At 35.4% G+C, this 17,528-nt stretch overlaps 2 protein-coding genes across 2 annotated transcripts; one reads left to right on the top strand and one right to left on the bottom strand.

Moving 5' to 3' along the window:
* Positions 1 to 1,235: 1,235 nt before the first annotated feature.
* Positions 1,236 to 6,513, top strand: LOC123874921 (CAAX prenyl protease 2). Its single transcript, XM_045920489.1, has 6 exons — positions 1,236 to 1,480; positions 2,374 to 2,618; positions 2,850 to 3,017; positions 3,372 to 3,440; positions 3,559 to 3,621; positions 3,731 to 6,513. The coding sequence occupies exons 1-6, from the start codon at positions 1,365 to 1,367 to the stop codon at positions 3,931 to 3,933; spliced, it is 864 nt and encodes a 287-aa protein (XP_045776445.1). The 5' UTR covers positions 1,236 to 1,364; the 3' UTR covers positions 3,934 to 6,513.
* Positions 6,514 to 7,269: 756 nt separating this feature from the next.
* LOC123874920 (BTB/POZ domain-containing protein KCTD3) lies at positions 7,270 to 17,297 on the bottom strand. Its single transcript, XM_045920488.1, has 13 exons — positions 17,124 to 17,297; positions 16,667 to 16,980; positions 16,264 to 16,420; positions 15,582 to 15,658; positions 14,935 to 15,028; positions 14,305 to 14,522; positions 13,713 to 13,925; positions 13,050 to 13,166; positions 12,299 to 12,438; positions 11,548 to 11,722; positions 10,561 to 10,657; positions 10,074 to 10,282; positions 7,270 to 9,448 (listed from the first exon to the last, which is right to left on the bottom strand). The coding sequence occupies exons 1-13, from the start codon at positions 17,168 to 17,170 to the stop codon at positions 9,309 to 9,311; spliced, it is 1,998 nt and encodes a 665-aa protein (XP_045776444.1). The 5' UTR covers positions 17,171 to 17,297; the 3' UTR covers positions 7,270 to 9,308.
* Positions 17,298 to 17,528: the final 231 nt, after the last annotated feature.

The following is a 17,528-nucleotide window of genomic DNA, read 5'->3' as shown; positions in this document are numbered from 1 at the left end:
ATAGCGATAGATATACTAAAATTGTTTTTTGTCACTCGGTGTATTTTTAACCCCCGTCCCCAAAAGAGGTGTGTTATAAGTTTGACGTGTGCATGTGTGTAAATGTGTATCTGTGTATCTGTCCGTGGCATCGTAGCTCGTGTCCTAAACGAATGAACCGATTTTAATTTAGTTTTTTTTTGTTTGAGGGTGTTCTTAGCTCTAATCGAAGAAAATCGGTTCAGTCGTTTGAAAGTTAACAGCTCTTTTCTAGTTTTCTTGGCTTTGTGTCGGGGGTACATATCTATGGTCGGGGGTTTTTTAAATTTTGAGTTTCACTACATTTATGAAATGACAATTTTTTCCTCTTTCATTTTGTTAGACCACTCGATACAATTTAGCAAAAAAAGAGTTTGGACTTTGGAGACCCCACTTTTTTGGATGTTTGGATGCAATATCCGTCAGGTCGATTTTTTTTCGTATAAAATGTAGCTGCCACCCGAACCGTAATAACGAATCGATTAACACCTCATTCATAAAAATCGGCTCAGTACTTTAGGCATTACGGTGGAATGCACATAAATACAAACCTACATACATACATATAGACTGCTAGTCATGATTTTTCCTTTTGGCTTAGTCGGGTAAAAGTCGGGTGTGCATATAGAAAGTACTCGTGTAGCTCGTGTGGTGGTAGTGTGGTGGCTTTGGTATAAACCATAACTATAACAAGCTGACATAGAAACGGACATAATACATACATGCAAACACATAACCCTCCTTTGGGCTTCGACGCAGTCGAGTAAAAATAAGCTCAAAAGAAGTAGAATCCAGAGACGTAAAACCAGTTAAAAAAAATTAAAATAAAATAACATGCCAAAGAGTATCTTTTTTTTTCTCTTTCGTCTGACTTTACAAAGATTTTTTTTTCTTTTTCTCTCTCGTCTGGCTTTACAAAGATTAGCCAATGTCAAGTTTGTAGTTATTTTAACAAGTTAGTTAAACTATACAAGTATGGACCCCGTCTGTGCCGGCGCTCGCCGACATACGCACGGCACCCCCTTATAGCGCTTTCCAGTCAGTTTTAACAAAAAAAACACTCCAAAAAGGCAGAGCACGCCCGCCAGCTAACACCAACACAGACGAAGTCCTGCCAAAGAGTATGTAATCACTATAACATACTTCTATAGTGATTATATTATACTCTTTGACACGCTTGCTATTCGTGGTCTGTGCTTCTGACTTCAGATCAGATTCAGAACACAGACCACGAATCCGGAGATTCAGAAATTCTGAATATAAATGTTCCTTGTTCTGAATTCAGATTCAGAAATTGGTGCAAAATTGGTGTTATTTCTTGAAGTTCGTAATATTAAAACGTTATCATGTCTCTTTTTGATCTAACTGATCCAAATACCTGCCTATACTCGGGACTGGCGTGTGTATTTTTAACATTTTCTTACGTTGGCAGTTTATACATTTGGAGATCTAAATTAAACAGGTATTTATTTTTAACTTGCCTGTGCCATATATTTGCGGTGTTTAAATGATTTAAATTAAATCACACCATGATATAAATGTGCAGGCAAAGTGTGCAGGTTTATTTAACTAAATATCAAATATTTACAAGTTTTTTGAAATTCGATTTAATTCTTGTAAGTCTTTGATTTCAGGATTAAACTAAGTAAAAGTAAAATATCCCACTCTGCCCCATGTGACAAGCTTGATTTAAATTGGTTAAACAAATGAGCCGTGAAAATCAGCAGATAGATAAAAAGACAAGTTTTTGCATCCAGATGATGCCCTTGATTTCGTCCACCTGGATTTAGATTTTTAAAAGTCCCATGGGAATTCTGAGTTTCTGGTATAAAAAGTAGTCTATATTCATATTCGGGATGCAAGTTATCTCTGTACCCAATAGATGGTGCCTACGGACTGCAAATTCTATGAGATTTCAGGTTTCTAGTAATCAACAAACAACCGACAAACGTAGCTTATGTCTGTCCCTGGGATGTAAGCTAACTACTAAATTAGTTGAAAGGATAGGCAGTAAAAAGCTATTTCACAGATACTTACTCACAAATTTTAACATTCACATTTTGTCTGGTGGAGGCTTTGGCTGTCCTAGTGGCAAACCCTACTGGCAAAGCTGTACCTCCAAGCAATTTTACGTTTCGGTATGATGCTGTGTAGCAACCAAAGGAGTATGGGTTCAATGACAACTGCCATACTCCTTCCAGGTTAGCCATCTTAGACTGCATCATCACTTACCACCAGTTGAGATTGCAGTGAAGGGCTAACTTGTATCTAAATAAATAAAAATAAAATGAAAAATACTAGTATGGATATAACACCAGTATGGATTATTAGAGTGGATAAATCATTATGTTACAGAGATCACCCAACAACTATCAAGAGAAGATTTTTCAGTGTGTTTTGTATGATGCTGCTGGCACCAGTGTTTACATACACACTTCTGAAAGAAGAGACCTTGGAAAGAGGGAGCCTCTATGAGTACATGGGTTTCCGAATGTCTGGAATGATTGCAGCATTAATTGTCCCCTTGCTTCTAACTGCCACTTTATTTTTGGGACCATTGACAATGCATTTTATAGCTGGAACTTGGAAATTATATGCAGGTATGGTCATAATTGATATGTGCATTATGAAAAACTAAATATCATTTACTTTAAGCTTTACTCTGGAACTATTTGATTTTCCGGGATTAAAAGTAGTCTCTCTCCAGGTCTTCTGAGTGCTTTTGAATCGTCAAAATATGTAATTTACCACTGGTTTGGAATGCCGTTCAATGTAGAGAAATAACTCTGTCTGTATTTTATTTGTGTACTATCTATGAGTTTATATTTCAGATCCTCTGTATTGGATATCAAGTTTTCAGGATCTAGTGTGGTTGCGCAACCATGTGATGGCTCCTATAAGTGAAGAGTGGGTGTTCCGGTCTTGTATGATGCCATTGCTGCTTCAGTGTTTGGATCCACTCACTGCTGTGTTCACAGGGCCATTCCTGTTTGGTATTGGTAAGTTTTAATTGGATACCATCAAGATATTCTTTTATGCAATGCAACATGTCATTTTGCAGTAATTGTTTTAATTTTAATAGTTAGCTCATAATAATATCTTTATTTTGACTTGAATAATCATGTCCAATTAAAAACTCATAAGGATTGGAATATTTTTCGGAAAATATGTTGAATTGTGTTGAAATATTTGTAGATGTGTTTTTCAGTTCAGCATTTCTTCTAAAATGAAGGTCCTCGTAATATTTTGCTTCATCAAAACTGTAATTTTTAAATCATAGATGCCTTTTCCTTCAAATTAATAAATAGAAGTACTTAATTTCATGGTAAAATAACATATTATATTTTTTTCAGCCCATTTCCATCACTTGCACGAACTATTGTCTGGAGGGCATTCAATTAAATCTGCATTATTTATCTCCTGTAAGTATACTCTGAAAATAAAATAAAGTTTATTATAGATTAGACAAATTGATGTCTTTTGCGCTTATTGATATTTAGATATTAAAAATGAGCATAATGATGTTTTTTTCTTTTTCAGTGTTTCAATTCTCATTTACGACTGTATTTGGTGCTTATTCAGCTTATTTATTTTTACGAACTGGTAAGTGAATAAATTGTTTTATATTATTTATATTTAGTAGTTTTATTTTATCCATAGAGTAGGTGCTAAACAGTATGGCTTTATTATAATAATAATTGTTTCATTTCAGGTCACTTCTTCGCGCCGCTGGTCGCCCACATATTTTGCAATCATCTAGGATTTCCAAATTTCTTTGAAGTATTTCACTTTCCGATGTTACAGAGAATTCTTATTATACTGAACTTTTTCCTAGGTCTTTTCCTTTGGATTTACTTGCTCATACCTCTAACCAGCCCCTACATCTATGACAATAGACTGGAGTTATTAACTTGACTTTATTAGTCTGTGTACCGGTTGCATGTTTTTTTTTACAAAAATGCAAACGAAACTTTCGTTTACATATGACCAGTGTTGTACGATTTCTTTTTACGCAAGTGTTAAGGCAGAAACATACCATATATATATATATCATAATTTAGAGCAAAATTACACGTTACGACGCGATTTAGAACTAGTAACAACGATTCACTCTCACGCTTTTTTACTATACGAGTATTCATTCCCATTAAATAAATTAAAAAATCTTATTATTCTTACTATTTATAACTTTTACAAGTACCTACCTTTGTAAGAAGATTTGCTTATAAGGCCGCGGATACTAAATTACGACTTTACTAATGGAAACAGTCTTATTTTATACCTATTGATTTGATATCTACTCAAAGCATTTACCTTAATGTTGTCAATTAATTAGTACTATGTACTTATTATGTGAGTAAAACTTACAGGTATAATCGTTGATCGCAGTCACGTCATATTAAGTATGTTTCGCTGTTATTGATTTCATTTTCCCGGTAAAAATACAGGGTGTGCTTATTATGTTACTATGTAGAATTCTTTAGGCTATTTAACATGTTTTATACGTAATAAATGTAACTTATTTATAACTCAACGTCCATTCTCCTAATACATAGTCTTAAGTATAAGATTAATTTTTGAAAGAACAATCATGCGAAAAGACGCGTGGTAGAGATAATTGTATAGGTCAATATACTATGTAAATGTTAGTTACTGCCATTGTGAATTCGTAAATCTACACGTGACTTTATTAGTGCGCACAAAACAAATAGTCCAACACGAGTCCAACAGTCCTAGATAAGAGTACAGTCTAGTCCTATAGTATAGTCCAGTCCTATAGTACAGTCCTAAAGTAACTAATAGTCCAATAGTGAATACGAGGTGTATGACTGCGCATTGTACAAAAACAGATCTCAGCCAGGCTGTCGTCAAAATAGATAGTACTGTAAGGCGATTCTAAAACCTCTAAAATTTCACCGTGTATTTGAACTTATAACTTAAACTAACTTTAACTATACTTTTAACTTTAACTATACTTACTGATTGTTCAGTATTCATTGCTCAATATCTGTACAGCTTTTATGTAATTTAAGTTTAATTGTACCTACTCTTTTCGTAGGTACACTTTCATATGAAAGCCTCATGTGTTTGTGCCATAAAATATCATAGGTATATGTATTATATTACTGTATTCCGTAAAGGAAGGCAATGGAATGGGACCACAACGCGAGAGTGGCGAAACTTGCGTACTGTTTTCTTTGAGCGCTGTGGCCTTAATGAAGGCTCTGGTTTTATTCTCAGCAGGGACAATTTTAGGCATTTATAATTTCTAGCTTGGTTTGGTCTGGTTGGCGGCTTCGGTCGTACCTAGTCTACGCCTAGAAACCAATTAGGGATATGACGATGATGGACTCCTTTTATTCCTTCGTGGAACTTCGGGCTGCAATAATTGTTTTCCATGTGTTCCTATCTTTGGCTGCTGCCTTGACATAGTTCCACCAGTCCCACTCTTTTAAGGTCTGCTTCAATTAGGGGTACCTATGGGTTTAATCAAAATTATCACACCCTTTTTACACTAGCCTGCTACTAAATCATCTGACCACTTGTCCTGTACAACAATGATGCGAACCGAATACCTCACGTCAAGGTGCGTTCGCCGAATTCTAGCTTTATATCTTCATTTTTAAGTTAAGGGGATGATTTTTAATGCATTCGAACTGATCTTTTGAACTTCTGTTTGCTAAAAATAGGATAGTTGCAATTTTAATATTTTGTGGGAACTCGGCAAGCTGTACCGAATAAAAACCCATCATGCTGATTGTTTGAGAAATAAAATATAACGGTTCTGAAGGGTTAAAAGGGTTCTGAATTCGTTAAATTTTTTCGGCACTCAGTTGAAAATCCTTATAAAAGGACTTGGTCAAGACGAATAATTCTAACGTCTATGATTGAATCAGAGAGTTACCTACACCGCACAAACTGACGATGGCGTCACTAAATACAATAGTATGTCTTTATCGTTTGTACTCGTGTGACAGAGATGTACTATAAAACTATACTCTATCCACGGAGAGAAGTTAATATAGCGCTCTCTGTGTTACGTAATCCCATACTTACTGGCAGAAACAAATAAATCAGTGGGCGTTAACCATTTTGAGTAACCAACCAATCACAAACGAACCTTTTTCTGTACAATCCACGAAAATAGATATTACGAAAAAAATAAGTTCGTTTGTGATTGGTTAATCACTCAAAATGGTTAACGCCCACTGACTTTTTGTCTTTGTCATTTGTATGGGTTTGACCTAAGAAATAAAATTAATTTAGATTAAAATGTAACTTCGAAGAAGCTTACGTTATTTCAACATTTTGTGTAACTAGTCAATTGATGTAACTTTGTATTATCGTATACTAACTTTAAGTTGCAGGTTTTTATTATAGCTTGAATCATAATGATAAGAACTTGATAATGTTTGTATTATGGTTACCATGATAAAATTGTGCTAATCTACTATAAGTGTCAATTTACAAGTCATTAAACTAATTTTACATGTATATTGTATATTTCTTTTATTTTTTGTTCAATCCATTTCCATTTAATTTCTAGGATTTTAACAAACTGGCAGATCAAAACCTAAAACATTGTGCAGTGGCACACTTCAAATACGTTATAAAAGGAATTCAAATAAAAAAGATTTGGTATGATTTAATTCAGAAATATATATTTATTTTTATTCTATAGAATTCATCTCATAATTCATTGGGATAATAATAATATAAACTTACACATCTATACACCAGATTACCACAAATAACAGATTTAGATTCAAAATAAAATACGCAAAAAGTGCAAAAATTTGGAACATTCAACACCAATACAAACGTTGTCCTACGGTGTCCGTCTGTCAGTGGGCTGGATCTCGTGAACCGTAATAGGGTGAGAGTTATCACACAATGCGTATTTTTATTGCCGCTATAACAACAAATAATAGAAATTTCAAAATGGCAGCTATGAAAATAAGTGTTATTTCTTGTACGATGGTACGGAACCCTTCGTGTGCGAGTCCGACTCTTACTTGACCGGTTTTTTGACACCATAACATAGATATCAAAAAACGCTTCTAGCGACCGCTATGTGACGACAACGCTATCTCAGGAAACTATACCTTAATATGAAATAAATCCTGAACTAGTTAGTTGATAACTAGTACCTAGTTGATTCGCTAACTCAGTGTCTAACACTGAATAAAACCCGCTGAGGTTGGTTGGTTCTACGTTGCTGCTTCACTGGGTGGTATTAAAATGTTTTTGCGTAGAAAACCCTCAATGGATTACAAAATGAGCTCGGTGGTATTCAGTGTTAGACACCGAGTTAGTGAATCACCCCGCCGCTAGTCCAACACAGAATTACACCCGTCGATAAAAAATCGGTCAAGTGCGAGTTGGGCTCACACACAAAGGGTTCCGTACTGTCGTACAATAACAAACGTTATGGCATGTTTACAATAGAAATACACATTCTGTGAAAATTTCATCTCTACCTATTATGGTTCACGAGATAGGGCTCGCTGACAAACGGACAGCGGAGGTTTAGTAATAAGATCAAACTTCGAGTACGGAACCCTAAAAATTGAACGACTCAAATACCTACATAATGTCAAGAATTATGATTATTAATGACGCGTCGGGATTCAACTTGTACCTTTTTTTTGTAAAAAAGTTATTTCTACTGTTTTTCTAACGTAATGAGATTCTAACATGCGAACTTTCGTATTATATTCGTCCATTTTTTACCCGACTGCGGCAAAGCCAAAAGGAAGGGTTATGATTTTATTAACTGTTTAGTGAAATCTGAGGTCAGACGTTTTGAATCCCGTCGCGTTATTTTTGATATTTATTTTAATATACTATCATTAAAATATTTAGACAACTCCAACGTACTAGTGAGCCAAATATATCTAAGTATATGATTTTAAATTATTTATACCTACGCAACATCGACATAACAAAAATAATTCACTATATTACATTATAAAATTTAAATCTAATAGTCAATTCAGTCATTTCTACATTTATAACATAAGTACTTAAATGTTTATTATACAGCAAAAATGTTCTATGTTAAAATTGCGCTCCCACTTTTATAATATCAAATAATGAATATGGTTTGGGGAAGAAATTTTTACATACATTTCATACATATTAATCCCACCATTTGACAAGAGACGAGTAACAGAGATAAATGATTAAACTATGATAAAATTAACAGGCTATTTGACACCACAATATGAAGAAAATTATTCTAAGACGTGAATCAATTTCATAAAGGGCTGATTTTTAATCGCCAGATAAACGTAAACGGAGGAATACATTTGATATTTTGAAATTTATCCTGTAGTTAAATTATAATATTAATTAGCGATTATAATAAGAGATATCGTAAAATGATAATAATCTAAACAGTTTATTTGGAGTTTAGAAAGACAAAAGTCATTGGGTTTTATATAGTTATCAAATAATGATTTTAGACTTATTTCGTGGTTCGTGATATTACAAAATCATTGTACCTAGTAGGTACCTACCCGTTATTTACAGTATAAGTTGTCAAATAGTCCATTATTTTATACAGAATATTGAGCTCAAAACTACCAAGGACACACCAAGGACAATAATAATTATTATTATTACAAACAAAACAAATACATTTAGATCAAAGATTTCTTTTTCTATAAACATTTATAAAGTTCCTCAGACAATCGTAAAGTTTTATCTACAATATCAATGATTTTTAAGGTAGTTTAAGGTAATTTTAAATTATCAGATTTTATACATCGATATATCGCCGAAAATAAATACTGTTTCATTTCATTTTAGTAATATTCCAGATCAGCGATTTTTTCTAGTGGTGTATTGTCACAAGAATAAAACTGAATATAGATTTCATTGCAGTACCTATTTCACTATATTCAGTCCAGTAAATGACTTAACAGTCTTAATTATTTTTAGTCAAGCTTGACTGGAATTGTATAGATGCTCAATCCAGTTTTGGAAACTCAATGGCCTGAAAATGGCTTGAATACCAGTAATAGATTGGATCAAGTGACTTGAATGTGAACCGACCAGTAATATATACAGTAATAGTCTTTATACCCTGGAATTAAAGTCGATTTTGGAATAATCTACAACTTAACTTCCCAAGTTGTTTAAACAAATAGAAGGTTGTTTCTTTTATTTAAATACAATGCAAAATAGTTATTAATACCGTAGTGATAAAGTTGATTTTGCAATAAATTCGTTTAATCTACAACTAGTGAGTACACTCGTAGTATGACGTCGCATAGGGCCGAGCTTCACGGCTGTATGGGGCGGTTGGGCGACTGCGGCACGACGACGGGCGCGGGCGTCGCGTCCAAGTCGCATGCGGATAATAATCGTACCAGTTCGTCGGGTGTCGGACCGCCGTCTGGTACGGGAGATTCTTCACCTTCACCTGTGTGAAAAAAGTAATGCTGATCAAGGAATCATTCGTGGGTAAGCCTGTTCTTGAATTAACATGCTCTGCTCCTTTTGATGAGGTTGATTTTTAGGGTTCCATACCCGAAGAGTGCCAACGGGACCCTATCACTAAGCCTCCGCTATCTGTCCGTCCATCCGTCTGTCTGTCAGTATCTCGTGAACCGTAATAGGTGGGAGCTGTAATTTTCACAGAATGTTATTTCTATTGCCTACTTACAAACAGGGTACATACAGGGTAGGGTAGCTTCAGAAAACTACCATGCACTGCGGGATCGACCGCACAATCAAGAACCTCTATTTTAGTGGTTAGTGCTATAGTTAGCCGCTAGATGTAGCCCCTATTATCACAGTGTATAAATATTAACACCAGAACGCACAATAAAGTGCTATTTATTTTTATTATTATTGCTTCTCGTACAATGGTACGGAACCGATGACGTCTCGGCGTTGGGGTTGTGGTAGCACTGCAGTCTTATAAACGAGACATTCTAGGTTCCAGGCTATTTAGAAATTTATGAGGTCTGTAAGATCCTACATCTGCGTCGCGCCGGACCTGTGACGCATAGTAAAAGTTTTCGAGTTATAAGAGATGTACGTACCACCGCCATTGCCACTGCTAGTGGTGGCGCTAGCTACGGCCTGCAGCGTCTTGGCCGCCTTGTCGATGGGCCCCGTGAGGTCCCACATCTGCGTAGCGCCAGACCTGTGACCGCACAGCAACAGTCTGCGAGGCCGTAAAGCGCCTTCGCACTCTGCGACTACGAAGCAAGATACCGCCGAGCCGTCTACTGAACGGATCGTGCATACTCTGTCAAAGAGAAATCGTAATATAAATGGAACAAGTTATAGCAGAAATAAGAGACTTAATAGTGGGATTACTTTATGTAGACCCTTTATTTAATCAACACCTAGAAAAACACAATTGAGATGCTATGGAACCCAAGTCAAAGATCAAGACAAAGTTAGCAAACCAAATCACCTCGACAAAGATTCAAGATAAATATACAATAAATAGTAGGAAAAATATCATGATTTGAGTGGATATTAAATTTTTTCGAACCAAGTACATTCATCAAGGGCACTCACCTTTTCCCGTTGGAAGCAAGTCGAACATACAATGTATCCGTATCAGGCACAACTTTTTGGATAAATATTTGTTCTTCATCCTGCTCTCCATACGGACCTAGAAATAAAAGTGTACTGTTACTAAATATATTATAAAATAACCTATCAATCTTATGAAAATGGGCAAATTTAGAGGATTCTTTAGGTACTCTGCCTATAAATGCTGAAATAATATTCGCCCTTCAATAAGATTTTAAACAGCACATTTTCATTTCAAATCCAACAAAATAATCTTGCTAGCTAGATAAACAAGTGGAATTCCAAGATCATTTAACGGAGTTAACTTTTCTACTCCATAGATCTATGGAGATGGAGGACAAAACCTCTCCACAGGCTAGTCTTGAAGATAGCTATGCCGATTTAGTTTTAAAAATTCTATTACATAATATCACATATTAATGTTAAAAATGTTATTAATGTTTTTTGGTCCCAAGATGCTAGAATGGTAACCTCGCACCTAAAAGCGCAGCATTCACTAGGTGAACAGACAACATCTAGTCGCAGGAAGACATTGAATTCAGACGGCGCAAAACCGTGACCTGTGGAAGTCCCTTCAAGAGATCTAATTCCAGTCCGACCGTCCGTCTATCGGTTGACGAAGTGTTTTGTTAAATTAAATGTTATGTGAGATGTGGATTCATTAAGTTCTATATATATGTATGTATAGTTTGGAATTTTGTAATGCTACCTGAAGGGAAAGTACTCTTAATACTGTAGATAGAAAATTTTACTCAGTCAAAGTCAAAATTGCAGTATTAAGAGTACTTCCTCTTACTTTCTATTACAAAATTCCACCCTGTATATATGTATATTGTATATGATGTTGTATGTATATGATTGCCGAACAAACGAATACCTATTGTAAATATTATGTTTTCTCTGTAAGTGAATTCTGTGTTGTTTGAGAGAAATAAATTCTTTAACCTGATTTTAAAGATGTTTTCTTACCACAGTCGTTATGAGGCTGTGCCGTGGGTGCTTCTAAAGCTAAGACCTTGAAAGCTGCCTTGGGCGTGGTCCCCGGCTGAGTGGAGATCATCCCTCTGAAGCGAGTGACGCGCCAAGATCGCACGTGATTGTACTCGCTGCACACTGATATTAGGTAGTTCTCTGATAGAGATACCTGTGGAAGCGGTGTTTACACTTTTAGGCCGGCCGCATATTATTATCAGAAATAGGGATGTTGCCTATGTCAATAATAAATTATTGCTTAGTTAATATTATTTTACAACATTAACAAGCTTAGGTTAGGTTTATTGGTGACGTCACCTGTTTTTTTAAAATGAACCTGTGAATATGAACTTTTTAATTAACTTGTCGACCATTTTTATTTTATTACTTGATGTTATAGCGGCACTAGAAATACACACTATGCGAAAATTTTAACCATCTAGCTATTACGGTTCATGAGATACAAAGAAATAATATGTATGGAGTCAAGAAGGCGCCACGGGAAAACACCAAGAGCAAGTACCGAATGGGCACCCTCCCGTCATTCGGCTCATATAACCAAGAAGTTGGTATTGCCGTGGGAGATGGAGAGTTCATGAGATACAGCGCACTGACAGACAGACAGACGGATGGCAGAGGCTTATTAATAGGATCCCATTGGTACCCGTAACTCAAATCACGGAATCCTGAAAAGGTTTTTATATAATGTTTTAATTTATCAGTATGTAATTTATTATTAAGATCTCACCTTAGTGACTGGGCTCTGATGCACGGTGAACGTTTGGAACAACTGTGGGCCGTGACCCACGGTTTCTGGATGCTGCACGATGACGCGTACCGAACCATATCTAGTACCGTACGCTATTTCTATCCAGTTGCCGCATAGATCTGTAAAACATTTCTTTTTAATATTGCAAGATGTACTATATGGCTTGCGCTTGATGACAATTATGCTTCACAAAAAACAATGATGTCTGGGTTGGACTGCACTTTTCAAAGTTTTTTTTTACTAGCATTCCCCTCCAACTAAGCGTAAAGCTTCTGCTAGGAGTGGGTACGACAATAGTGCAACGGATGGGGTTTGAACCGCCGACATTTAGAATTTCAGTTCGTTCCTATAACTGTTGTGCTATTGAAGCTTGCTTGCTTGAGATGCCGATTCACTCTTGCTTTGAAGGCATTAATGTTATATGTGGCAGGAAACACGAAAGCCAGCAGGGTATTCGACATCTTAGCGGTTCGTATTTGGTAAGTGGATTGTATATCGACCACAAAGATGCCAACGTTCAGGGTTTCTCGCTGTTCTGTGGTTGAATGGTGAAGGTGGTATTTATTATTGGTATTGTTGATAGTTTGGTTGAATCCAAATTCTAAAGATTTTAAGAAGAAGAAGAGAAGATTGAGATTGAGACATAGATTAACATAAAAGATTCTTCTAAATAGAAAGAAGCTTAAACAATAAACAACCCATTAGGTATATAGGGACCTAAATTACTTACTTGTTTTTGGTGTGAGGTATACAGAAATGGCTGTGATTGGTTCTTGATTCGGATCCTTATATAGCTGCGTTACCAAGAGATCATTGTCTTTCATTCTTAGAGGAAACTTTTGCATATCTGAAATTTAAAATATACCATGACTTATATTTTGCGTGTAATCAATATTAAGACTTACATAGGCTGCGATTACACCTGTAAGTTTTTCTAACGTATAAGTAGCTAGGGTAAGTAATTTACAACAAAACTAATGAAAATGTACTTAAAAGAGTGTTTACATCAATAAATTTGTCGAAAGTTAATCACGAACATTACCGTGAATTAAACTTACAGGTGTAATCGTAGCCTTAGTGTGGGATTTATAGAGCATACTTTGATTTTGCTCAGACTAAAACGAGACAGATTTATGTGAGAGATATATATGTCACGTTTTAACTCTGTCTTAAGTTTAAGCAAAGTCAGAATGCACTCTAGAGACCACACCCTAGCACTACTTACGGATATAGTTAATAGCACCTGTGGCGGTCCCAAGCAATAGAACCAAGCCCATTGTATCAAAAGTGGTGAGATGAGCCATATCTTGCGTTTGTCAGTACCTAATACAGTAGATTTGTTTCCACTATAAAGTATTATAAGTAGGTTCAATTACAACCAAGCACTACTCACCGATATAGTTAATAGCGCCTGTGGCAGTGCCAAGCAGAAGGAAGGAGCCTGCTGTATCGTAAGTGGTGAGATGAGCCACATCTTGCGTTTGCCAGTGCTGGGTACTCGTGTGCCATACTCCGGCTTTGCTTCGACTGCCAGCGCCACTCAGCGCTACTAACTGTGGACCTACGAATAGTAGATATTCCACGCGCACGCCTAAATTGAAAGTGCCTACAAGAGAAAATAATTTAATTAGACAGTTGTTTTAATAGTGGTACATTGTTTAGTAAGGACAGAATTAAAACTTAGATATAGATATATTAGTCTATTACTACCCACTACTATGTATTTACTAGTTGATGCCCGCGACTTCGTTTGCGTGGATTTAGGTTTTTTCAAAATCCCGTACGAACTCTTTAATTGTCCCAGATAAAAGTAGCCTATGTGTTAATTCAGGGTATAATCTATCTCCATTCCGAATGTCAGTCAAATCCGTTCATTAGTTTTTGCGTGAATGAGTAACAAACATACACACAAAGTTTCGCCTTTATAATATTAGTGTGATAGTGTGATATTAGTGTGAAGTGTGATATTATCAGAAACAACTTGCCTATCAATGTCCGTCGAACTGGTTCTGTATGTGTAGAGAAAGCCCATAACCTAACAAGAGGCCCACTAGCTATGCCCAGCATGACATCAGTGCCCGTAGAGTTGTTGCCGTTAGATGTCGCTGAACCACCGGTTTTTGCGTTTAATGCTATCCTTTCAATAACCGAGTCTTGGACTGGCGATTGGAAAACTACATACCAACCACACGAGTCTGTTAATCTGGAAAGAAAATTATCATTTCTAGACTTCACACATCTTTGAAAACACTATGAAGAACTCCCAGGTAGGCACGTTTCCTCACTATATTTTTCTTCACCATTAAAGAAAGTGTATATTATATTTAGTTGCTTAAAATGCAGAACTCCGAAAAATTAGAGGCATATGACTGGAATTGAACCCCACACCCCACAAATAGGTAACTGACATATTAACCACTAAGCTAGCACATTTAATTTTAAGACCTTCTGGATATTTATTGAACACTACACATGAATATAGTCATACAGTTTGTACCATGAATGTAGAATATGCACAGTAGCCAATATCAAAATATTGTATGAGCAGAAGATAAGTCAGCGAAGCATATACAGCAAATTATATACTAGAAGAATAATAAAAACTTTTATTTTACCTGTAACCTGTCACGAAGTGTGTGTATGCTACAGCAACCCAGTTGTGATGTGCTTTTATTATTTGTACTTTCATATTCTCCTGCCAGGTGTTAGCTGAAAAAAAAAAGATTATGATAAAAGCTGTAAGACATTAAAACATAATATATAAAAAATACACAAATATACATAACAAACAAAAATGTATATAATGTGTGTTATGATAACTGGTCAAGTTCTTGTTAGAACACATATAAGGTCCCATAGCTAAAAACTTTGGCAGTTGTAGCAATAGTTTTTTTCCAAAGCTGTCAGAAGTCTCATAATACTATTAAAATACTTATTTAATTTACAAGGTATTGCTCAAGGAAGTCAAGTAAATTTTTTTCTCAACTCACACAATTTTTGGCTTTGTGTAGTCTCTGTAATATCTCTACTGTACCAAATTTCAACCTTACAGCATTATTTTTATAATGGCTTTGACACAGACATATGGACTGGATGAAACTAGGGATTCCCTCATTGTCACTATGATTGATTGCAAATTAAAAAGTCATACAATACAACTAAATTCTATATTTAAGGAGCAGAAGGTTTCATATTTGTAGTTAAAATTGATATTAAAGATATTTTATTATGACAAGTTATAGACAAGACAAACTCAACATACTTTCTGGTGGACGTAATCCTTTGTGACTCTCTGTATTGCCCAGAGAAGCTGCCCTTGAATGGCCTCTTCCACATCGGCTAAAACAACCAACATTCAAATTAAAAGCTTAAACACAGGGTAAACTCCGTTTTGAAATCATTACTTGAGCTTGGTCAGTTTACCTTCACTTTAAATAAAAAATAAAACTTGACTCTGAATGTACAGGTTCAGTAGACGATTTTTTTTTTCATTTTTCATTTATTGATCTAAGAGAGGTTCTACAGTGTAGGTATCTTGCCACCACACAATTGATTCATCAATTAACTTTATTTCCTTTGGGCATTATAATAAGGAAAGCTTATGCTTTTTGCCTACTGTTTTTAATGTCCAAATTTAGTAAAATATTTATTAAATATTTAATAAATAAATGAATAATAATTTATTAAATACTAGATGATGCCTGTAACTATGTCCATGTTACTTTAGGATTTTTATGATTCCCATGGGAACTTTTTGATTTTCTGAGTCACCTATATCCATATCCAGGATGCAAGCTTTCTCTGTATGAAATAGGTAGATGATGCCTGGGCTGGGATCCTCATCTACATGGATTTAGCTTTTATTTTAACATTCAAGAGTATGGGAAAGGAGTTTATATTTTAAATCTATCATATTACACTTTGTATTAAAAAAGAAATCTAACCTCAACTGGTCTTGTGATGGTATTCTGCCCACTGTGCGTAGGTCCAGAGAGGAGTTTCTAGAATGTGTCCTGTTAGCTGCTACATCTGTGTTTGAGGATGTTGAGTTTTTTCTTGATACATTACTGCCATTTCTTCCAGTAGTATTTGCTACATTAACTAAAACACAATTTAAATATAATTTATTTTTCCATTTTATATACCACTTAACTACTGATTAATTGAATTATTGATTCTTGTATCTGACAACAGGAATAGATGCTCAGGATATACAAATTGTTTGCTGTACTTGCTGCACGCTCAGAGAATATTAAATGACTTAGAACATTTTAATACTTTAATTGAATTTACTTAATTCAATTAATCTATTAAAATGATACATAAAAGTTAAGATTAAATACTTACGTGGTGGTGGAAGATAACCATAGAACAATACATCCCCACATGATGAATGGTTCATTTCATCACACAATGCAAGTCTCCTGCTCAGTGGAGTGATACCAAAATAGTCACATTCATGTCTAAGCGCCCTTATATTCACATTAGTAAGGTCTATGTCTCTTGTCCTCAAGAAATTCAGTATAAGACCAAACAAATTTGGATCCCTGTCTATAAATATGGCTCCAGTTTCATCCCGCACCGTGGGTATGCGACCACTCAGAAGAGCCGTAAAAAATGTATCCGGAACCCATGTTAAAGTGTGCCATGACGTCGAAAATCTAAAGAAAACCACGCTATTATACCACAGTCTGAAGAATGATCAATTAAATATCGACAAAAGTTAAATTGAAAGTCCCTTGGAGACTAAGTAAAAGGTAAACACAATATGTAACGAAAGGAAGTGCGAATTTATTTAGCATACCTTGTACCACCGATGTTTAAATTAACAATTTCTTGATAGTTAGACATTTAAAATATAAACAGAGCTTTTGGATAGTGATTTTATATGCGAATTAATTGATTAACAGAGAATTTATTTAGACTTTCCAAAATATTTCATCGCAATTCGCAAACTTGACGACACTACACTTGACGGGCTTGGAATTGTTTGAAAGCACAGAGTGTCAATTTCAATGTTAAAATTGACAGTTGACAGTTCGTAGGAATTGTCTATGGTTACACTACACACGGTCGAGTACCTAGTTTTCCAAAAGAAAGCGTGGGTAGGTACCAAGAATGTCCTTTTAAAGGCACATAAAGTTTGACTTGAATGGTCCTTGTGAATGAATGAATGGTCTTTGTGATTTATTGAATTTTCTTCGGTTTT

Source organism: Maniola jurtina, chromosome 19 (genome assembly GCF_905333055.1).
Source record: "Maniola jurtina chromosome 19, ilManJurt1.1, whole genome shotgun sequence".
Taxonomy (NCBI): Eukaryota; Metazoa; Arthropoda; class Insecta; order Lepidoptera; family Nymphalidae; genus Maniola; species Maniola jurtina.
The sequence above is the reverse complement of the archived record's forward strand: the minus strand, read 5'-3'. Positions and strand labels throughout refer to the sequence as shown.